The 25,198-nt window shown below is 40.9% G+C and overlaps 1 protein-coding gene across 2 annotated transcripts in view; it reads left to right on the forward strand.

Moving 5' to 3' along the window:
* The window catches only part of PTPRO (protein tyrosine phosphatase receptor type O), a 210,946-nt gene that overhangs the window by 127,696 nt on the left and 58,052 nt on the right, over positions 1 to 25,198 (forward strand). For both annotated transcript variants that reach the window (XM_059682293.1, XM_059682292.1), the window contains exons 7-12: positions 2,919 to 3,115; positions 11,773 to 11,893; positions 12,241 to 12,434; positions 13,361 to 13,472; positions 17,784 to 17,935; positions 19,107 to 19,227. In XM_059682293.1, the coding sequence (XP_059538276.1) occupies positions 2,919 to 3,115; positions 11,773 to 11,893; positions 12,241 to 12,434; positions 13,361 to 13,472; positions 17,784 to 17,935; positions 19,107 to 19,227 (897 nt within the window). The remainder of the gene's footprint in view (positions 1 to 2,918; positions 3,116 to 11,772; positions 11,894 to 12,240; positions 12,435 to 13,360; positions 13,473 to 17,783; positions 17,936 to 19,106; positions 19,228 to 25,198) is intronic.

Raw genomic sequence — 25,198 nt, forward strand, 5'->3', positions numbered from 1 at the left:
CCAGGCCAGCTAGGGCTAATTGTACATTTATTAAGCTGACCTTTCACACTAGGCACAATAAACTCTCAAAGGACATGAACAACAGTTTGTGAAATATGACTTTTGTTTAAGGTTGTAATGACAATTGATATTGTTGGACTGTGTGAAAAGTCTCATTAGAATGTTGAGCTTATAGAGCACAAAAGACAGACAAAGGTTGAAGTTTAGTAAGTCACCATAAAGTTGGCACAAAAAGACAAAGCTAGAGCATCCTAAAAGGCCCAATGTTATGTCTCAGAATGGCTTCTACTGATTCCATAAAAAGTAATAGCAAAGCTCTGGCTCATTTTTTTTCTCAGTGGTTAGAGCATTGGCCCATGAATCAAAGGGTCTTGGGTTCAACTCCTGGTCAAGGGCACATACCTGGGTTGCAGGCTCAATCCCCGGCTCAGGGAGGTAACCAATCAATGTGTCTCTCTCACCTCTTTCTCTCTCTCTTTTTGGTTCTCTCTCTCTCTCCTTCCTTCCCCATCCTCCCTTCCACTCTCTCTAAAAATCAATGGGGAAAAATATCCTCAGGTGAGGATTATAAAAAAAAAATAATAGCAGAGCAATAAGTAGCCTCTAGAAGCTGCACAAAGCTCTAGTTGGTTTGGCTCAGTGGATAGAGTGTTGGCCTGAGCACTGAAGAATCCCAGGTTCTATTTTGATCAAGGGCTCAGTTCCCAGTAGGAGGCTTGCAGGAGGCAGCCAATCAATGACTCTCTCATTATTGATGTTTCTATCTCTCTCCCCCTCTCCCTTGCTCTCTGAAATTAATAAAAATCTATTTTAAAAAATAAATAAATGAAATAAAAGTTGCACAAATGGTGCATGTTTGTAACATTTTTATGTAATCTGACTCTATTTACCAGAAATTTAGAGGCTAAAAATCAATTGTAGCTCATCGGGACGTTAATGTGCCTCTTATCAGCAGAAAGAAGAAACAGAAGGGAAGGGTAAACATTGCTCTCCAAAGAGAATGACCACCATATACTTTATCATCATCTGCAAAGGCAAAATACCACCTTCGTCAAATAATCCTCAAAAGTGGGGGGGCGGGGGCAACAGGAGGAGGGCAGAGGGAAGAAATCAGTTTATTTAGTAGCTTAAACATGTGGACAATGCCCCATATAAACTTTTACTTAAGAAACTAAAAATGTTGCCCCTGGTAGAGGCCTGAAAGATCCATAAGGCCTGCAGAAAGAAGAGTCACAGTTGCCTTCCGCGGCTTCCCACGATGGGAGATCTTTGACATGACATCCCTTGAGAATACGAACAAGGTTTACTATTCAGTTCTTCCCATGAGGCTAACAATGTTCCATTAACCCAAACATTTCCTTATCTGCTCATAGGGTCCCCTGCAAGTGTAAACGGCTTCCAGAAAACTCCCTCAACTATTCTGGCCATGCTGGCTCTTCCCTTCCCTGAGTTTCTACTGTTTCATAGCACACAACACGAGTGTGGTATTTTTCTAGATTTATTTTATTTGTGTATACATCTTGCTTCTGGCACCAAACTATTAAATCCTAGCCTGGGATTATGCTATTTGCCTATTTATTAATTCTGTTGTACATTCAACGAATATTTATTGCGCCACTGCGTGGGTTTTAGAACCAGACTTTCTGTGTGTGAATGCCAGCTCATTTACCCTCCCTTTGCCTTAGCTACCTTGTCTGAAACTGAGATTAATACTCGTACTTGTCTCACAGGTTTGTTATGGAAATTAAGGGATTAAATTTATAAACACATATACTAGTAGACTCAAAATCGAGCCTAGTAGGTAATGCATGCCATATCTCTTTGCCGTGATCATGATTGTTTTTTCCCCTGCCCCAGTTATGGTGAACCTGAGACTAGCATCCCTCTCCTAACCTGGGTTCCAGCCTAGGAAGACAGCTTTCTATGAAGGAATGGGGAAATAGTTCCTAAGCAAATAAAAGGAAGTTCCACATTGGAATTGCAGTAGGGAATCTCTGTAGGTAATAATCACCTAAATAATTCTGGAGTCCTTCCTATGAGTCAGGCACAGTGCTAATCACCCCTTTAGAAACCCAAGAGAATGAAGCTAATGGGGGCAATTCTATGGAGATATTTTATCATGAAGAACCCATCGTGTCCACAAATTATCCCCAGGTTTTAGCCAGCTTCTATAATTGAACCAGCCTGTTGCCTATTTCTTCTCTAATATAGTCACCCCCTGCCTCTTCCATCCTACTGTTACCAAATTTGGATTTTTTTTTTTTACACAACTATAGGAGAAGCTAGTTTGAATCTCAAAGTAATTATTTCTAGAGACCAAAGATCCTAGCAACAAAGAAATTATAAACACTGATGACATGTCACATTGCTACATCCACTCTTTGTTAAAAGAGAAGTGAATTCGCTCCAGGGAAGTATTTTCCAGAATTAACTCACATGCACATAATGGAAATGAAGCTTCTATCGCTCACTAGGGTATTTTTGCTGCTGTGGCTGCTGTTTAGGTCAACGATGAGGGATACAGTGCCAGGCTGTAGCTGGGCAGACAATATCAAGACCAGTTAGGCTGCCAATCTTTTTTTAAATATGTGTTTTAAAAATATATTTTTATTAATTATATAGACTAGAGAAAGGTAGAGGGTGAGAGAGATAGAAACATCAATATGAGAATCATTGATTGGCTGCTTCCTGCACGCCCTTCACTGGGATCAAGCCCACAACCCTGACCGGGAATGGAACTATAACCTGATTCATAGGTCAACGCTCAACCAATGAGCCACGCCGGCAGGGCCAGGCGCCAATCTTACTTGGAATATCTTTTTTAGGGCAAAGTGGAAACAACATGATTTTTAAAACCAGCCTTTTGTCTCAACCATCTCAGGGTGACCTGTGCCTGTGCTCTCCTTTGAAACCTTCAGGTCCTTCGGGAGAGTGGATGGAGGCGCTCACTGAGAAGCCCCAACATGTGAGTGTCCATGTTTTAAGCTCAACCACCGCCTTGATGTCCTGGACGTCCTCCCAAGAGAACTACAATGGCACCATCGTGTCTGTGGTGTCCCTCACCTGCCAGAAACAAAAGGAGAGCCAGAGGCTAGAAAAACAGTACTGCACGCAGGTAAAGGAAGGGATTGGCTGTGGGCTCACTCACCTGCTGCAGCGCAGCCTCGCAGGCAGAGCGGGAGGCCACGGGGGAAGCTGGGCTCAGGTCTCTGGTTCTCTGTGAGCCCGGGCAGGAGCGGGGAATGAGTGTGCATGGCTCTTGGGTCGTAGTCATCTTCCTTTTCCCTCTGAGGGTGGCTGTCTCCTTTCTCTATCATTCCTCGTGCAGGAGAATTTACTGAGCACCTATGATGTACCAGGTACTAGGATAGATGTTGGGGACCTAGAAATTTTTATGCGTCCTGCTCTTGCAGAGCTTATAATCTAGTGAGAACAATGGATAACTGAACATAGAATTACTGCAGAGTATAAAACAAGGCCTAGGCTGAAAATGACCAGGAAGCCGTTCTCAGAAAGCGATGAGTTCAGAGAGGAGCAGGGCCTGAGTAAATATGCACTGAAGAGAGAGGATTTGGAAACTGGTGAGAAAATTTTCCACCAGGGGAGTGGACAACCAGAGAGGGGGTTTGGGGCAGATTTTGTTTCTTTTGTTTTCTCTCTCTCTCTTTTTTTCCTTGTTATTTTAAGTATAAAAGTAATGCATGCTCACTGAAGAAAAAATAATTCAAAAATTAAAAGGATATAAAGGAAAAAACTCAATAATCACAACTGAGAAGAGTTTTGTAGGCTGTTAGGAGTTAGCTGAGCACAAGAGAGGGCAGGTGGAGACAGTGAGCAGATCAGCAGTTCTGGGAGCGGCTCCCAGCTGTGTACACACACCTGTCCGCAGTCCTGAATGAAGCCAAGCAGAGCGGCTGAGAGCAGGCCTCGCTCTCCCACGTCCTGAATACCTACCAGGAGCTGGAGCCCAATAGCATTTTCCTAAAACCTGGTTTTAGTACTACATTTTATTACTTATTCCCTTTTATTATTTCACTAGATCAAATTTACTGTTTCTTGCTATCTTACAAAACACAATATTTACCTCCCTAAAGGCAAAAGAAAAAAAGTATCAATTCATGCGGAGTACACTGGAAATATAATACTCAAAAAAGATGCCTATTATATGAAAGCTATTTGGGATGCTTCCATTTATGCCACAAAAGTCAGGCATTAGTGAAAAAAGGGAGAATTTTTTAATTGATAAGATGAATTCAGGAGCTGTAGTCTTTGGAGCACTAGAAAGCCTTTGTGTGCCGAGATAAGCCCACACTTAAAGCTGAGGCCACCTCTTGACTGGAATTAAATTAAGGAGTAAATATGCTGAACCAATTAACTAGTCATCATTGCTCACTGAGCAGCTTATAAGCTTTCCTCCCTGAGCACACCGAAGATGATTGACGCTGGGCATTGATAGAAAATGTTTTTCTCTTACAGAACGTGACCTAGAACTTGACTGCTCCAAGGTACATTCTTCCTTGCCCCAACTAATATGCAAATTATGTATTTTTCACATGGAAACAGAAGGTTAGAAGTGTAGGTAGATAGTATACATTATAAATGTTCCAGAAAGGGCTTGTCTAAGTGCACTTTGATAGCACCTTGTGAAGTGCAAACATGAAACTATTAAAGATTATAGGCAAGGAGACCAATATTTAAAATAGAGAGTGGGAACTAAACCATTGTGCTAGGTGTTATTTCAATTACTACAAGAATGTTTTGAGGATTTTGTTATTGTTACACCCCCATCATCCATTATCCCACCACACACACACACACACACACACACACACACACACACACACACACATTTTCAGATAAGTAAACATCAGTTCATAAAGTCTCAAAAACCAACCTACAATCACGTGACCATTGATCAAAGGAATCCAGAAGACATTCTCACCAGAATCCATCTGGCTTGGGCTTGGTTCTAAAGCAATCAGTATCCATAAAGAAAATAATAACAATATTTCTTTAGTTTTATATTCAGTAGTTCTGTGACTACATTAAATAGAAAAATCAAAATACAGCTCGAAAATAAGTGTGATTTTAAAGACAAACACATATTCACAATTAATGTAACATTTCACTATTTTACAGTTTCATTCTCCCTATTTTGCCTCTACCATCAACTGTACCATAGGATCATTACTTTATATCTCATCTAGATTATCCATGAGATTCTCTGCTCGTGTCCCTATTCCTCCTACAACTCCACTGATTTTTGTGGTAGGTGGATCCTGGGTGAGATGTTAGGAATAAAACAAATTTGACTTGAACCTTAAGTTCGCAAAGCTCAACATCTGGTCTTCCATGTAGGTACATTGTTTTAATTTAATTAAATTTGTCCTCATTTCATATATGTTCTTCATATCGGGTTTTTTTTTGTTCCATGTATGTGTTTCTATGTGACTGTACATGGGAAAAGGAGTTTTGTGATATATCTCTCCTAACATCCATTTAGGCTATCTGATCTAATAAAAGAGAAACATGGTAATTAGCATACGACCACTACCCTTCCCATTGGCTAATCAGGGCAATATGCAAATTAACTTCCAGCCAAGATGGCGGCCGGCAGCCAGGCAGCTTAAAGTGAACATGAGGCTTGCTTGCTTCAGTGACGAAGGACTCCAACGTTCCCCACCTGCCGCTGCAGGCCTCTGAGCTGCAACTCTAAGCAACTATGTTACAAATATAGAAGCTAAACAAAACCCCAGAAACCTGCTTTAGTCTGTCAGGCTTCAGCCAGCAGGATCCCAACATTGTTTCAAATACAGAAGGTAAACAAAGGCCAGAAACCTGCTTTCAGCAGTGGAGGTCTAAGAGCTAGAGCCAAGCCTCAAAGCTAAAGCTGGCCCAGAATTAAAAAAAAGAAAAAAAGGAGCGGTTGGGAGCTTCAGTCACCCGCCAGCCTGAAAACAGCCCTCAGCCCCTCACCCAGACTGCCAGGCACCACAGTGGGGACCCCCACCCTGAAGGGTGTGTGACCAGCTGCAAACAGCCATCATCCCCTCACCCAGGCTGGCCAGGCACCCCAGTGGGGACCCCCACCCTGATCCAGGACACCCTTCAGGGAAAACCAGCCGGCCCCCACCCGTCCACTAGGCCTCTATCCTATATAGTAAAAGGGTAATATGCCTCCCAGCACCCGGATCAGCGGAGCCGAGAAGCCTCCCGGCACCGAGATCAGCATGACAAGGGGCAGCGCCCAAACCCCCTGATCGCCCTGTGGCTCTGTGTGTGACAGGGGGCAGGGCCACAACCTCCTGATCAGCCCTGCTCTGTGCCTGATAGGGCGAGCTCCCCAACCCCATGATCGCCCTGTGGCTCTGTGTGTGACAGGGTGCGGCGCCCCAACCCCCTGATCGGCCCTGCTCTGTGTGTGAAGGGGTAGAGCCATAACCTCCCCATCAGCCCTGCCCTGAGTGTGAGAGTGGCGGCACCCCAACCCCCTGATCGGCCCTACTCTGTGTGTGACAGGGGGCGGTGCCCCAACTCCCCTATCGGACCTACTCTGTGAGTGACAGGGGGTGGCGCCGCAACCTCCCCATTGACCCTGCCTTGAGTGTGACAGAGGGCAGTGCCCCAACCCCCCAATTGGCCCTACCCTGAGCGTGACTAAGGGTGGCATCGCAACCTCCCGATCTGCCCTGCTCTGTGCATGACAGGGGGCGGCGTCCCAACTCCCCAATCGGCCCTGCTCTGAGCCTGACCCGGGGCTGCACCTAGGGATTGGGCCTGCCCTCTGCCACCTGGGAGCAGGCCTAAGCCAGCAGGTCGTTATATCCCAAGGGGTCCCAGACTGCGAGAGGGCACAGGCCGGGCTGAGGGATCCCCCCTCCCCACCCCCCCACCCCCAGAGCACAAATTTTTGTGCACCGGGCCTCTAGTTCATTAATAAATGAATATATGTTTAACATAAAGTCAGTGCTCAATTGGTGTTACAGAAAGGGCCCAGTCAATTCTCTGAAGTCAAATGTGATTTTGGCATTTTCTCCAAAGACTCACACACAATCATAAATTTCAGACTTAAGAAGCATCATACAATATATGTATGTATATATATTTTATATGTGATGTGCCTTGGTCCATAAGTGTTTTTTGACAATTTATAGGAATGTATAACTAAATGACAAAGTCAGAAGACAGAAAAATCAGTCTGTTGGCTTTATAAATGAAGAAATGGTAGAGCTACAAGGCCAACTATTTAAGGGACCTGCCTAAAGTTACACACTGATTAGTGTTAGAGTTGAGACCAGGACTTAAGTGGTCTGACCTCCAGGCCAATGCTGTTTCAGTTGGATTACATGTGCTACACTAGGTGGGGGGTCACCCTCACTGCTCATCCTGACAAGGTCAAAAGTAGTGACTAAAAGCTTCGAATCCAGTATCAGACTTGATTTTAAGTTACCAGCTATGAGTCCCTAGGCAACTTTCTTCATCTCTTTGTCTTTGTGTCTTAATCTGTAATATAAGGAGAAACATATCCTACCTCATAGAGTTGTACTAAAGATCAAAGCTTGTATGCTTAATGCAGTTCTTGGAATAGAAGTGTGCAAAGAATTGTTAGCTTTTATTATTACACAAACCTAACTGGATTTTTTTAATCAAGGGAGGGAGATAGAGCAATTCTATGGTTTCTCCACAGAAAAACCTGAGTAATTGTAACAAATATATAGAAAAGAACTAGTGGACTAGGATTACATAATGTAGAAATAAGATCATTTCAGACTCAAAGGACCCCTCACCACCATCTACTTCAACCTATTATTTGAGTTTATTGAGTATTTCTTATATTGTCTAGTCCATCTTTCCTCCCATTTCTTTAGCTGAGAAGGTGACTAGTTAGAGAAACATTAGGCTCAATATAATTCTCTGCAGTGAGGACTAAGCTAGTCAGGAGTGGGAGAGAGGAAATATTGGAATGCAAAGATGGGGTGGAAATTGGGGGAGGGGTATGAAATGATCCTCTAGAGAATAAAAAAATTATTTAATAAGGAGCATTTCCTCTTCCTACCTCCAAGCCACCCCCAAGAAGATAAGAAGGTCTAGGATAAATAAGAAGGCATGGAGGGACAGAAGTGTAGATATAGGGTGGTAGCAAATATTCAAAAATTGGGGATGGGATTGGTGTTTATGATTTGTTAAGGTCATTTGCAATATCATTACTCTAGTTATTTTTTAGTATTATGATATATATATATATATATATATATATATATATATATATATGCTTTTATTTTAAAAGTATAATTTCAAGTTGTCCCTGAAACTACTACATTCACATGGTTATTCTCACATTGGTTCTGAGGGCACCAGTGGGCTGGGAGAATCCTTCCAAAGGGCTATTGTCCAATCCAAAAGCATAAGCCTTTTTATGGGTATTTCAAAGTGCCCAGCTATAGCCATTCATTTTAATTAAAAATTGATAAATTACAAGTAATCTTCAAATGTATAATTTTCTTAGGAAAAATTCATTTTTATGACATTTAAGTGACTGTGATTCTAGGTACTCATTTGAATAGTCAGAATCAACTACTGACTAAAATATTATCAAACCAAAGGAACTTTAACAGCACCCTGAAACAATGTACACTTTTTTAAGTATATATTTTATTGGTTTTTTACAGAGAGGAAGGGAGAGGGATAGAGAGTTAGAAACATCGATGAGAGAGAAACATCGATCAGCTCCTCCTGCACACTCCCCACTGGGTATGTGCCTGCAACCAAGGTACATGCCCTTGACCGGAATCGAACCTGGGACCCTTGAGTCTGCAGGCTATCCACTGAGCCAAACCAGTCAGGGCACAATGTACACTTTTTATGTCCTGTGTTATTCTGATGTGCTTAACAAGTGAGGAATGAACTAGGTCAGCATTCATAGGTATGGTAGTATGTCTAGAATGTGTTGTGAAATTTAAAAGAAAAGTTTGGAGCCATGTTGATAATATGACACCTATACGGTTCAATAGCATATTATTTATGGATGTATGTACCAAGGAAGGTCTGGAAGATTGCCCACTGAGATGTTGGAAATGGTGCAAGGAGGACAGTAAGACTTCCAATTTATTTACTTTCCTACAATGTGAATAATTTTTACAGTGAGCAAATAGTATTAGTTTTACTGTTTAAGATGTATTTTACAGAAATAAAAAAGTATAGCTTAGTTGTGTGTAATATACATGTTCTTATTCATACCTTATCTCTTCAATAAATGCTCTATCAAATGATGATATCTAGTTGACTGGCCTTGTCTAGATGGCTTCCAGCAGAAGTGAATTCTAAAACCTGGGCAAGAAACCCTGATATACTAGTAAATAATGTGTAAATAGAAAAGGAAAGATAGAAATGCTAACATTAATTCAGTTTAACCTTATTTTGATCAAATTAATTGAAAATAAATTTGGGCATGCTGTGGGGGCACCTATGTGTAGAGCAAGTTGTGCCAATATAAGTTGTACAATTTCTGCTGGGTAGAACCAGTTTCTGGTATTGGGAAGGTTTTACTTTGTATTATATCACTAAACGTATATTTATTCTTAAAATTGTGATGAGACTTTGGCAAACTATGGCATAGGTAAGGCGTCAACAATATTGTTTTCCATTTATTTAAGCACCTTTGCAGCAATTTTACCATTTTATGTACCCTAGAGGCCAAAAATTTGATGAGTAATAAGAGTCAACTTTTTTAATATTCTGTCTTAAATATCCTTAGAACTCTATGAGATATATAATAGTAAAGTTTATACTTTGTCAATGAGGAAAACAGGGTAAAAATTATTTTAAAATTAAAATTATCAATTAATTCCCATGTTTATGAAGGATCAAGTCAGGATTTGATCTCAGGCAGTCTGAACAGAATACCTGTGTTCTCTCCATTAAGCAAGACTGTCAACATCAGAAGCACTAAAGCATACTTCATAATCATCAATCATTATGCACACCAACATTGAATTTAAATAGGCGCATATTATCTGTTTTCACTATTTTTCTCTATATGTTTTTTGTTATGTAATCAAGAGCTTTTTTTTTTTTTAAAGAGGAAGTCATCTAATAAGAAATGTTCTTGACAACATTATTTCATGGAGTCACAATAGCTTTGTAAAGAACTTCACTCATTTGTGGAATATAATGGACAACATCTATAATAATAAAAGCACAATATACAAATTGACCAAACAGCAGAATGACCGTCGGATGACATTTTGGATGATCACGCTATGACACGCACTGGCGTCAGGCCAGACAAGGCGGATGCGATGCGATTGGTCAGGGGCCCCGCCATTGCCCCATCGCCAGGCAGAAGGAGGCCCAAGCCACCCTCTGTGGGGCGATCAATGGTGGGGACTCCATGATCGATTGCCCCAAAGAGGGAGGTACAGGCCACCCTCTGCACAGCAATCAATTGTGGAGCCCCTGCTGGGTGGGCAGGGCCTTTCTCTGCTGGGCAATCGATCACAGAGCCCAGAGCCCTGCAACTGATCGCCCCACAGAGGGAGCCCAGGCCACTGGCCAGCGATGCTGTGACAGGTGTGTGGGGCCGGCCAGTGATCACCCCGCAGAGGGAAGGAAGCCCAAGCCAGCTAAGCTATTGCACCCCACACCTGTCCTCCGCAGAGGAAGGTGACCAGTAGTGGGGAGGAGGAGCAGTGCCACACAGATGACAAGCAGTGGCAGCAGCGGGGGCGGGATAGGCCCTGATCACCAACCAAGCCTAGGAACCGTACCCAAGGGGTCCTGGATTGTGAGAGGGCACAGGCTGGGCTGAGGGATACCACCCCCCACCCCGTGCATGCATTTCATGCACTGGGCCTCTAGTAAACTAATGAACAAAATAGACACAGAGACATAGAAGCATTGAACAGACCAACAAACCTCAAAGGGAAGGCAGGGGAGTGTATGTGGGGAGGGTGGCGGGTTGGGGTGAGAGATTAACCAAAGGACTTGTATGCATGTACTAGTATAAAGCATAACCAATGGACACAGACAGTAGGGGGGTGAGGGCATGTACTGGAGAGTAGGAGCAGGCAGGGAGAGGTCAATGTAAGACAATGTAAGACATATTACAAAGGAGACATATGTAACACTTTCAACAATAAAGAATTTAAATAAAATAAAAAAAACTTCCGCTGTATCTCTATGCTCAGCCGTGACTCGCCTGTAGTGTGGATTAGAGGTCACACACTAGGCTTCTAGTCCCAGCACTGAATCTAAATATGTGACCTTGGGCATTCTCTCACGTTACTTTCTTAATCTATTAAGAGATTTGGACTAGCTAATTTCTGAAGTCATTTCCATCTCTATAATTAGATATTATATGCTTCTCAGTGACAAGGGACTAAAGGCATTCCTGTACTGATCTTCGTATGCCATCGGGTGACACTACAATTTAGAATGTCAGACTCTCCTTACGGTATTGCTGATTTGATTATGGTTAGAGGTTTATGTGTCTCTTGTGTACATAGTTACAATTAACACTGATGGGTATAAAGCATTTCACGGGGCTTATTAAATCCAGGCGTAGAATCAGAATGTTCTGGGCCTCCTTCAGTGTTCACATAAACTATAAATCATCCTAATTTTGAAATCTGACCTTCCTGGGCATGAATAAAGGGTTCTGGATTTCAAAGGCATCTGTGGTTCCACAAAGAGTCTCTGAATACAATTTTAGCCTCTGTGTCACATTCTAAAAGCTCAGCTCTAAAGAAATCTTATTGGCTGTTTGGTTTAAAGGTGAACTCAAGCAAACCTATTATTGAAAATCTGGTTCCTGGTGCCCAATACCAGGTTGTGATGTACCTAAGAAAAGGCCCTTTGATTGGACCACCTTCAGATCCTGTGACATTTGCCATTGGTAAGTCACCAGGTACAAGAATAATAACATTATCAAGATATTGTTTGGAGGGGTGCAATGTCCAAGCTCAACTCATTATCATCATATATGGGAGGCTCATTCTTGTTCACCCAATATCCTACCTTCAGAATCGTAAACTATTGAAATTGTATAGCTGGAGGGCATCCTTAGCATTTATTATTTGAGGGGGTGGGGTGGGAATCAGAGGCAAATATGTTTAGTTTTCAATGATGGTATCAGAAGAGCAAAAACCTTAGTTATAAAGTAGACATTTGAAGCCGTTGCTATGATATTAAACATTCCTTCTTGGCTTTCTTTTTTCACTCCCCTCTCCTCCTTCCTCTTAGTTCCAACTGGAATAAAGGATTTAATGCTCTACCCCTTGGGCCCAACAGCAGTGGTTTTGAGCTGGAACAGACCATACTTAGGAGTGTTCAGAAAATATGTGGTTGAAATGTTTTATTTCAACCCCGCAACAATGACATCGGAGTGGACAACCTACTATGAAATAGCAGCGACCACCTCCTTAACTGCATCTGTGGTAATCTTTCCTGAGCCATCTGTCACCTCCCTGTGTAAATAGATGTGCCGATATGTACCTAATGTCAGGAAAAGGTATCTGTAAATTAGACCATTTTGTAAATATACACAGTTTGCTATTCTTAAGGGTTTTTTTGGTTGTTTTTAGGATTGTTTTTAGTTGTTTTGAGAGAGAGAGAAAGAATTGTGTGCAACTGGCTTTCACCCCTAGTTTATTTGTTAATCCATATTTTAGTAGAGCTACCGAGTGCTTATTGTTTCTTCCTGCTCCTGGGGAGAAAAACACAGGAGATTACCTTTCATTTAATAATTAGTTGACACTGCTTAACTGTCATGATGATGATTCTTGACATCTACAAAACAGTTAAGTACTTATAGTGTTAGGCCATTAGAGAGCGGGTAAAGACTGCTCTCTCTAAACCTTAAATAATTTTAGAAGTGCAGTTTCCCTGCAGTTCACACATGAAGTACACAATTGCCCTCTACCCAGTTGATGATTCATAATTGTCACCCATCAAGGGCACATGCCTATGGTCCAACCTGAGAAGATACAGAGTTATGAAAGGTCATTTGGCTTGAAATAGGGAGGCGTGTATCTACAGTCACTTGCAAATAAGTACTATTTCACTTGTGTAATATAACTTAGGAAACTGCAAAATGAAACCAATATTGGAAGCATCTGACTCTATACCTTTGAACCACTTTTTAAATTCCATTATATTTTTGTATAGCTTTTTATTTACACCTCACCTCATTACAAAAAGAGGTGGTTGTGTGTGCTTTTAGTGGAAAATTTTGTGAATACAACAAGGCACAGAATATAAAATAAAAATTATTTATTAGTTCTTTTCATGGCCAAATACAAACAATTCTACTCAAAAAAATATGATTTTTCCCCTTTGTCTTTGGTCCCCTTGCTTTTTTTAGCGAATAGCTAATCTGTTGCCAGCGTGGTACTACAACTTCCGAGTGACCATGGTGACCTGGGGAGACCCGGAATTGAGCTGTTGTGACAGTTCCACCATCAGCTTCATAACAGGTGAGTGGTGTGCAGGGCGCGGTTTCCTGAGGAGAGAGCACCATCTGCAGAAGGTTCTGAAGAGACACATCTCCAGAAAGTGCCGGTCACTCGCTCAGGAGTGACAGCCCCGGTGTCATGGGAGATCATATGCCTGAGTCTGGAAAATCATTATTTGTTTAAATAATGGCCTTTAAAAATTAAAGTATTATTTTTATCCTGAGTTCCTGCCCTTGATTCATTTTTACTCTGAGTCACTGCCCTTGAATAGTGTGCCCCTGTTTGAAATTGATCAGAAAAGAGATGTGCTTCACACTGCATCCAATTGCCTTTGCCCGTTTGATGGCTGTATTTGCTAGAGGGCCTCCATGTCATTATTAATTATGACATTTTTAAAGCCCAGGCTGACTGCAGTGTTGTCCACTGCAGGAGTTAAAAGCCTGTGGAGACAGGTAGACCTGGGTTTGAATCACACCTCTGTTGGATGCCATATATGACCTTGAGCAATCAACTTTTCTAAGCCTTGGTGGTTTTTTAATGTGAAAAATTGGGATGATGCTAGTATCTATTCTCTGTTATTATCTACTAGAGGCCCGGTGTATGAATTCGTGCATAGGTGGGGTCCCTCGGTCTGGTCAGCAATCAGGGCTGATGGAGGCGGGGAGAGGACTGGCCGGCCAAGGGGAGGTTGGCCAGCCGAAGGAGGTTGGCTATGGGAGCGCACTGACCACCAGGGGGCAGCTCCTGTATTGAGCATCTGCCCCCTGGTGGTCAGTGAGCATAATAGCAACCAGATGACTGATCATTCAGTTGCTTGGGCTTTTATATATAGAGACTAGAGGCCCGGTGCAAAAAATTCATGCAGGGAGGGGATGTCCCTCAGCCTGGCCTGCACCCTCTCCAATCCGGGACTCCTCAGGGGATGTCCGACTGCCGGTGTAGGCCCAATCCCTAAACTGGCAGTCAGACATCCCTCTTGCAATCAGGACCGCTGGCTTCTAACTGCTCGCCTGCCTGCCTGCCTAATTGCCCCTAACCGCCTCTGCCTGCCAGCCTGATTTCCCTCTAACTGCTCCCCTGCTGGCCTAATTGCCCCCTAACTACTCCCCTGCCAGCTTGATTTCCCCTAACTGCCCTCCCCTGCTGGCCTGGTCACCCCCTAACTGCCTCTGCCTCTGCCCCCGCCACCGTGGCTTTGTCCAGAAGGATGTCTAGAAGACATCTGGTCTAATTAACATATTACCCTTTTATTAGTATAGATCAGTGGTTCTCAACCTTCTGGACCTTTAAATACAGTTCCTCATGTTGTGACCCAACCATAAAATTATTTTCTTTGTTACTTCATAACTGTAATGTTGCTACTGTTAAGTATCATAATGTGAATATCTGATATGCAGGATGGTCTTAGGTGACCTCTGTGAAAGGGTTGTTCAACCGCCAAAGGGGTCATGACCCACAGGTTGAGAACTGCTGGTATAGATGATTGTTTCTCAATTAAATAAGCTGCTTAGCAAAATACATGGTACAAAGTTTAAGTAACTTTCAAAAATTGTTCATATTAGATCTCAGAGCTTTAAATTGTGTAGTTTATCATCATAGAGCAGAGATGGTAAAAGTGATCAGAGGTGACAATGAAAAGGGGAAATTCATAAAAGAGACATTAACCCTGGTTGTTTGAATTAAGATTTTTCAGGAACTTTTGGGTGGACTCTAATACTGTAATTAGAGTTGTACTGAGAAAAGAAAAGAGAAAAAATATTTTTAGATGAAGAATAATTTTGGCAAAATGTTTTCCTCACTGGACATCTAGCTTTGTTCAATTGAAATTTATAAATTCAAAAACAAAAGAAAGAAATTTATCCTATGTGAATTCTTACACAATTTACTTATATAGTTCATCACTTTTCCTTACTAGCCAATGTCTAGCACTCCCCATTGGCTCAAAAAAAGGGGGTAATACCAATTATTTAAGAAGCTTTGTGTTATGCTGTTGACTTTATCAATAATTACATGTTTAATTATAATTAAACTTCATTTTATTAATAACTTATACAGTTTAACTTTATTGGGATTAACACCCTGAGAGTATTCTTCTCTTCTCAGCCAGCCATATCTGGACTGGAAAAAGCCCAGACTTCCCATCTGAACATTTGATTGAACAGACCTGGCTCTGCTAATTTCTGGCTTTAGAATTATCTCAGTGATCCTAGACTTCTATTTTCTCATTGGTAACACTCGGAATATTACCTCACACCTGACTAAGAGAGCCAAGCTCAGGGCATTAGACCTCACACAGGGAGGCGGAACCCACCTTGCAGTCATTGCAGCATCTCATAGGGCACATGGGACATGAAACATTCATAGGATTCATAGTTCTGGACCCAAGTGGTTGGTGTGCCTTTCAAAACCGGAAAGCGACTGGGATTGGGCAAAGGTCATGATGTAACAATTAGGTTGACAAAGCAAGTCTGGATAGGTAAACTGTGATTAATCAGCAAGCTACTTGCCTAAGTGGGCAGTCTATTATCTTCAAGAAATTGATCTTTGGTAGTTTCCTATCTTTTCCTGGGACAAACTATTAAGTTGTGCTCACATTGGCGGTCCATAGTCTTATCTGATACAGGTCTCAGTTCTCAACATCTATAATGTGGACATAACAACACCCCACAGGATAGTGTGAGGCTTAAATTACCTAATGTAAATCACTATTCAAACATAATGGTAGCTAACTTATTTTTTTTTCTCATTTTTTCTTCTCTCGTTTCATTTTAAAGCAAATAAGGATCACAAACTTCACTTTCCTATGCTTTTCCATTGTGACCCAAACTGCCAAATTGTGCAGTATAAAAGGAAACAGGAAAAAAATATTTTAATAAGGTGTGATTTATCAGGACCTCAAGTCTACTCTCTGTTAGGCAACTTATTTCCTCTGCAAGTCAAGTTCATAATTACGCTGGTGTACCAAACAATGCTTACTAAACAGATAGTGACATCTTGTGGTGCTTCAGTACTATGCTGGATTTTAAAGCAACAACACGGAGCACAAAAATCTGAAGACCTTGTACCTGTGAGAGGGATATGTGCTTCTGGGTTTGAAATTTTAAATGTGTTCCTCATGATAATTAGAACATGAAAAAATATTCTTTGAAGAAACATAAGTATAGGCCGTTGCATATAATGAAGTATTGGGAATATATTAAGAGGCCACAAAGAAGCCAGGGTCCATATCCTTTATTAGGATATTCTGAAATATGATGTGGGTTTGTGCTATTTGCTAAGATACATTGTTGATATTTCATGATTTTATTGTCAAATATATAGAAATGCTACTGCTATTTCACATGACACAGAAATGTGTTTTTTACTCTATATACTACAAATCTTGACAGCGGATTATTTCAAAGCATCATTAGTGCTGAATGTTTGTGTTGAGTATCAGTAGCAAATTAAAGAAGATAATTCTTTATGGTTTGTAGAAATTCTCCTCCAAATATTTTAGTTGGTTTTTGCTGCATCATGGAACAGAAAACTTGCCTGTCTTTAAACCACCATTCACGTGGAATTTAAATTCAGCTGTTTATTTGTCTTTTCAAATCTTCAGAATTATCAGTTACTTTAAAAATAATGGAGATAGGCTTTCACGGGTCATATATTATAAAGCTTATGATGAGCTCATCTTCCCAATTGGAAATTTTCTTAAAGTTTAAATGTATCAAAATATAAAATACGTTAATAAACTTAGTGCTAGACTTTAACTTTGCATTATGATAAAAAAAATCCTTCCACAGGCATTTATTAAAAGGTTACTTTCTGCAAAGCACTGGACTAAAACACTGTCAATGATGTTGCCTTGTGTTTTATGGAAACGGTATTTCTTTTCTGTCCCACTACTCCCACTGTCCCCTACTCCCATAAGCACCTTGGCTGTGTCATAACCAAAAAAAGACGTATCTTTATAGAACCCCAGAGCTTCCAATACTTCCTTGAAAATAAGTTCACCAACGCCTAATGACTAATTAATTGATGCAACAAGCGTACCCAAACAAGTGAACATTTTAGGAATTTTGTAACTGGTATTTACATAAAAGACCTTGATACCCTCAGGTTCAGATGGAGCTGTCTTGTGTCTGAGCTGTAAGGTGAGGTCCCAGGAAACAAATGCCCACCTTGTAGTATATCCCTGTGGTACTGGGAGTCCCAGGTCTATCCAGGGCCATCATATGGTGTGAATTTTAGTTCTTTAACTTTACATGGGATTTCATGCTGTATGAATAAGCATGTTAATTGTTAGTAATCTTTTACACTAAAGTGTTCTTCTTTTCTACCTTATAGCCCCAGTTGCTCCAGAAATCACTTCTGTGGAATATTTCAACAGCCTGTTATATATCCGTTGGACATATGGGGATGACACCACTGACCTCTCCCATTCTAGAATGCTGCATTGGATGGTTGTTGCAGAAGGAAAGAAGAAAATTAAAAAGAGCGTATGTTTCTTTGAATCCCAGCATGGGCATCTGAACATTCATTTGCATAAACTATGGACAACCATTAAGCAAAATGTACTGAGACATTAAACCAATGTTTGTATGCCCGTTGGCATTGTTTTATGCTCTGGAGATAGGACCGTGAACAAAAATTAAATTCCTTTTTTTATAGAGCTTACTTTTTAATCTTTACTAGTTAGCTGAAATAGTTGTAACTATTAATTTCACTTATGAGTGTTATGATTTGAGTGTTTTCTTCAGGATGTTAAACATTTTCAAGAAAACCATAGTTAACAAATTTCAATATTTTGTCCTTATATCCCCCAACACCTAAATATTTGGGTATGTTAGTAATGCTGATTTCTTTTCTCCTGGTATAATAAGCTTTTTGACATTGTATTAGTTAGGGTAAAGAGTAAATGACTTCAATTAAAAAAATATATAGTGGCTCAAAGAAAATCAACGTTTATGTGTCTCTCATGCTAGCCCAAGACTAACAGGGCACCTCTTCTGTACCATAAAGGAACATCCAGGGTTCAGATTCTCTCTCTCTGTTGCTCCAGCTGTGACTCTATGTCATCCTCATCTGTACAAGTGACCCTTCATTATCATTAGAATCACCTGTGCAGGAAAGACAGGCCATGAAAGCCCGGTACCTACACAGTGTGAATGAAACTATACGTTGCCCACATGACTTTTATTTACAATCCATTGATCAGAATTGGATCACATGCTTTCCTCTAGCTACAGGGAGGTTCTGGGAAATACAGTCTTCAATTAAGAAGCCAAGTATCCAGCAGGGGCTAGGTTTCTTCTGAGTGTTCCAGGGCTGAGAAGTATTCCTATCAGGAACAGCCCAGCATTTACCTTTTATAAAATTTGCTGTGAATACGAGGGGAAATATCAGAGTGATACCTGTTCCAGACAAGGGAATCGATTGCAAAAATGCTCTGATATGTATTATGCGTATTTAGAGCTACTTTGCATTTGGCTCAGATCAGGGATTTATATCATTTTTAGAGAAAATAACTTATTCATAAGGTTGTAATCACTTGTAGATTGCAGCACAGAACAGAGAGGCCATATCTGTGACAGTCCTGTAATTGTTTAGAATGGTATTATAGTTCAAGTTGATCAGAAGGTTAAACCCTCGATTTTGATGATCTTGCAGGTAACACGCAATGTCATGACTGCAATTCTCAGCCTGCCTCCAGGAGATATCTACAATCTCTCTGTAACTGCTTGCACTGAAAGAGGAAGTAATACCTCCATGCTCCGCCTTGTCAAGCTAGGTGAGATGAGTGCACAGGTGTGAGTGTGAAAGTGATTATGCTGGGGAAACTAGTATTTGCATTTCTTGGTTTAGCATGGTCTTTTCAACTCAGGGAAATCACAAAACAACAGTTCACTCTCTTTTAGAAGTGAAAAATAGTCATTTATACTAACGGAAGAGTATGTTCATCTTAGTATAAGTTTCTGTGAGTGCAGTGCTTACTGTATTGGGAGATAGGAGTGTCCATCAGTCATAGTAAGCTTAGAGAATCTAAGGAGTCTCAGGATTTAAAGATGGAAGGTTCTTTGAGATTATCTAGCGCAGTGTACTCAACCCATCAGAAGCCATTTCCTTTTCATATCACTATTATGTAATGCTCTCTTTAATATCTACAATTAAATGCATAAGAAAAATAACCCATGTATTGATATTTTAAAATTTCATATAACGTCTTAATTTTAATATAAAATCAAGATAAAATAAAATAATCCTATATAATAAAAGCCTAATATGCTGTGTCCAGTCATCCGGTTGGCCGTTCAACCAATCAAAGCGTAATATGTTAATGATATGCTAAGGACACTCAACTGCTCGCTATGATGTGCACTGACCACCAGGGGGCAGATAGTCAACCAGTCAACCAGTCACTATGACATGCACTGACCACCAGGGGGCAGACACTCTGACCAGTAGGTTAGCTTGCTGCTGGGATTCAGCCGATTGGGACTGAGTGAGATGGGCTGGACACGCCTGGAGCCTTCCCACGGCCCCTTCCCAGCTGGCCAACTTCCTATGTCCCTCTCCGGCCCTGATCATGCACCTGTGGGATCCCTAGGCCTGGCCTGTGCCCTCTCACAATCTGGGACTCCTTGGGGGATGTCAGAGAGCTGGTTTTGGCCCAATCCTGCAAGCCAGACCAAGGGACCCCACTGGTATACGAAGTGCACACACCGGGCCTCTAGTTTATAATAAATTGATATGGATTCCCTATGTATATGTTCAGATACAGCTCTTAAAAAAAATCATAATGAAATCACTTGATGACTACACATTATTAATATGAATAAGTTGGAGTTTACAAGAAGTAAAAGGATCAGTAGTTATTCCATATAAGTATACAAATAAATGAAGAAGTGAACAAGTTTATATTGATTAGTTATAAATAACTGAGCAAGCATAAGTACAGATAGAATAAAACCTAAAATTAAGAGAAGTAATAAGAGACTAGATATATTTTCATCTGATAAAAGAAAGAGGGAAATACCTTAATTAAAGTAGAAATAACGTGCCAAGAAAAATAATAGGCTGTGGATGAGGGGAAATGAGGAAAGTATGATATTCTTGAAAATGAGCTAAAACTTATTGTGTAGTGTAGTATCAAAATAATTTTCCATATTATGAAACACAACTAAGATATGACCCTGTGCAACATAAACACATCTTCTATATTCAACAATGTACCATGCATTGATATATTCATTTAGTTTCTAATAGTTTAAGGGACTTCAGAGATGATCATCCTATAACCAGCAGCAGGCAAAAGAGGATGGATTAGCAAAAAGTTGTATGGTAAACCTCAAGGGACAGTATCAGTTTAAGAGTACTGACCCCCAAAATAAATGCATTCCAATTCAATATGTAATTTTCACAGCAGAGATCTTATTTTGTTTTTTAAAAATTAAAATATATAAAATGGCAAAACATTTTAAAGCACTTAACATAACTCACTGATATCACTGTTTCAGATGTCTGCTGATTTTAAGCTGTGTCTGAGTGTATTCATGAGTCTCAAATAATCACTGTTATTGCATATATTCATACATGCAGCTAAAGTTAATATGGATCCAGGGTATTTTTGTTAGCAGCTTAAATACCATGAGTAGCATGGCTGACATTTAGAAGACTCCTAGAATATTCCCAAGAAAACAAAGCGTAATATTTCCTTAGTTTACCCAATAGTTGTATTCTCTGTAATTCATTGCACTAAGTCTTAAATTTTTTGTCTTATATTTGGCAACCCAAAACTAAATTCTTGCACTGAAACCCTTTAAACTTAAATAGGTAGTTGGAAATACATAACATATTGAATAAACACTATGGGCAGAAAAAGTCAATTGTTACATAATTTTGAGATCACTTCTTAATTCCGCTTGAATATCCTTCTTGCTGACAGCTTTCTTCTAAGTTATTTTAACTCCTTGAAAAAAAATCCAATATTACATGGTAAAGTAGTTGCAAGTATATTTATAATGGATTTATTCTGGTGTGACATTAGAAAGTCACATGGTACGTTGGATATGGACAATTTTTCTGTTCGGAGCTTTCTTCATCATTGCAGGACATCTAGCATTTCTGTGTCCTGCTCACAAAAGTCCAGTTAACTTCTGTTGTAACTATAAAAACATTTCTGTAAATTTCAAAAGTACCCTCCGGGGGGGGGGGCAGTACTTTGCCTATTGAGACTCTGGTAGAGTTCAATTTTGGGCACTACAGGCAATTTGCTCTTCTTCCCTAGCAGTCTACACTTGAATTCTAAAAATGTGGCTATCACCAGTTACCAGCATTTCATGATCTTCCTATTAAGAAAAAAATAGCCTCTCTGTCAATTCCAACCATTACCTGAAAATTTGCCCATGTATAAATGTCAGTTTAAAATTCATTTCTGGAAAAGTGTAACTATTTAAAGATTATGCTCACGTTCCCCATGCCTTTCTTTCCCCAAGCTGTATCATTACCAGTAGCTGTGATTCTCAGGGCCTAGCTGCTGTACCCAACTCATTTGATTTATTAGTCTCTCTTAAAGTGCAAGTTCAGAGGTACTCTTACCAAAATAGCATTCAGTGGACCTGTTGCATGCTTCACTGTCACTTTTATATGACATTATGGGCTAGAGATCCAGTGCACTTCACTGGGGGCGGGGGTGTCCCTCAGCCCAGATTGCAAGAGGGCGCAGGCCAGACCTAAGGACCCCATCAATGCACGATCAGGGACAGGGAGGGACATAGGAGGTTGGCCAGATGGGGAGAGACCACAGGAAGACTCCAGGGTGTGTCTGGCCTGTCTCGCTCAGTTCCCATCAGCTGGACCCCAGCAGCAAGCTAACCTACTGGTCAGTGTGTCTGCCCCGTGGTGGTCAGTGCATGTCATAGTAACTGATCGACCAGTCAACTCTTTACCCCCTGGTGGTCAGTGCACATCATAATGAGCGGTTGAGAGGCCTTAGCATATCATTAGCATATTATGCTTTGATTGGTTGAATGGCCTACCAGATGACTGGACACTTAGCATATTAGGCTTTTATTATTTAGGATGATCTATGAAGCAAGTATGGGTTAAAGTCATAAACCGGGACAATTATACTCACACTACATTGGAGTCTGAGTAAAAACCATGATAGTTTCCCAAACTTATCATGAGGTTTTGGGCCTCCATAGCTCTCTGTTAACAGACAGGGCTATTTAAACTAGCTTAGAAAGTTCTTTAAATTTTTCAAGAATGAAAGGCAAGTTCCCACAGAAATTATTTCTAGTGAGTCAGAACCCTTAGAACCAATAAGCTTTTCCTTGTTGATATTTTAATATTGCCTTTATAGTATACTGCCTCTATTTTTTCTTTCTGAAAGCCAGATTGTCTGTATATAATGTACCTATTCTCAGCCTTCCCTTCCTCCACCCTAAAAACTAAATAACCTTACTTTCTATTCATTTGTCTATTTTTTATTCTACTCATCACATTACTGTATTTTATAAGTTCTTTCAATTTCCTGTAACACAATGCCTTTCCTACTGTAGATGCTCAATAGATACTGAATGAATTGAATTGAAATTGCCAACCTCAAAATTGAAAATAGTATTCCAATTAATATTTAACCAAAATAAGTTTCACCTTTCAGAGAAATGAAAACATTTTGCTTTTGTAATAATTAAATTGAAATTATGTTTTCTTTTACAAAACTTTGATGCTTGTCATTTTATGTTTCTTTAAAGCATTTACTTGGTATACATGAAAGTCAAATTAATTTTACTTTACAGAAAAATATAATTTCAGCACCCAGATTTTGAGGGCTTGTGTGAATCAGAATGCTGTTACTGAACCTAGACCAAAATTGGTTGGGTTAACAATCCTAATTCAATTTCTCTGTGACAGAGGCCTGTTTGGAGTCATTCTACTTGCTATTAAGGAGGACAAGATTAGATATATAAAGAAATCAAACTATTAATGAACCCAGTACAATATAAATTAATTCAAGGTGGCATGTGTAAGGATAAAGAACCTTCAAAACAATTGCCAAGAATTTTCAATTATTATGTCATCAACTAGAGGCCCAGTGCACGAAATTCATGCACTGCGAGGGAGGGATCCCTGAGCCCAGCCAGCGCCCTCTCGCTGCCCAGGAGCCCTTGAGGGTTGTCCAACTGACAGTTTAGTCCTGCTAGCCATCAGTCAAATATCCTTAGCACTGCGGCAGAGGCAGGAGAGGCTCCCACCACCGCCACTGCACTCGCCAGTGTAAGCCTGCCTTCTGGCTGAATGGCGCTCCCCCTGTGGGAGCACACTGACCACCAGGGGGCAGCTCCTGCATTGAGAGTCTGCCCACTGGTGGTCAGTGCATGTCATAGCAACCGGTCGTTCTGCCGTTTGGTCTATTTGCATATTAGCCTTTTATTATATAGGACTAGTGGCCTGGTGCATGAAATTTGTGCACGGGGGTGGGTGTCCCTCAGCCCGGCCCGCACCCTCTCCACTCGGGGACTCCTCAGAGGATGTCCTCTCACAATTGGGCCTAAACCGGCAGTCGGACATCCCTCTTGTAATCTAGGACTGCTGGTTCCTAACCACTCACCTGTCTGCCTGCCTGATTGCCCCTAACCACTCTGCCTGCTGGCCTGATTGCCCCCAACTGCACCCCTTCCAGCCCGATCACCCCTAACTGCCCCTCACCTGCCAGAGTGATCACCCCCAACTACCCCTCCTGCCAGCCTGCTCACCCCCAACCGCCCCCCACTGTCGGCCTGCTCACCCCCAACTGCCCCACCGCCAGCCATATTGCCCCCAACTGCCCCCCATGCCAGCCTGCTTGGCCCCTACTGCCCCCCCCCACACTGGCCTGATTGCCCCTAACTGCCTCTGCCTCAGCCCCACAACCATGGCTTTGTCCAGAAGGACGTCTGGAAGGTCTCCTGGAAGGTCTCCCGGTCTAATTAGCATATTACCCTTTTATTAGTATAGCTAAGCATCAGAAGGCATGTACCAATAGTAGTGCTGTTTGCAGGGCTTTGAGCCAGTCATCCCATTAAGAATTTTAGGTTGCCAGAAGCTTCATGGTTCCTCTAATGGTACGTGATGATAGCTCCCTTTGGAGATCAATAAATGTGTCAATCAAATCTTCACTAGGACTTGTTAATTCACAAGAACTCACTGGTCTGCATTGCAACTGTGGCTTCAACCAGCAACCAGTCACAACTTCTAGTCTTTATAAATCTATCTGAAACTCCAGATAAACAAGACAAGAAGAGAAACAGGAATGAGAATTGTTGGACATACCACAAAATAGGTCTCTGGTAATAGAATAGCCATTCATTCATTCACTTAACAAATATGTACTGACAACCTTCTCAGCAATGTCCAGATGCCAGCGTACTTGTAGTAATGAACCTGAAGGACTTTTTCACTTGCTATTCACAACATGCTTATGATCCAATAAAAGGAGAGATAACAATAAGTACTTTATAGAGCATTACAATGGGATAGTGTGGTACAGGGCAATTGTGTAATTAAAGAAAACACAACTTTCTTTGAGGAAGCAATGAGCACATATCTGAACAACAAGAAAGTATCTGCCATGAGAAGGTTGGGACAGAGCAAGCTAGGTAGAGGGAATAGGCAGAGGCCAGATTATACAGGACTTGTAAGGCATACAGCTGAGATTTTATTTTGAGTGCAATATGAAGCTACTTAGAGAATTTAAAAATAATATTCTGACATATTTA

Source organism: Myotis daubentonii, chromosome 2 (assembly GCF_963259705.1).
Source record: "Myotis daubentonii chromosome 2, mMyoDau2.1, whole genome shotgun sequence".
In the NCBI taxonomy this organism is placed as follows: Eukaryota; Metazoa; Chordata; class Mammalia; order Chiroptera; family Vespertilionidae; genus Myotis; species Myotis daubentonii.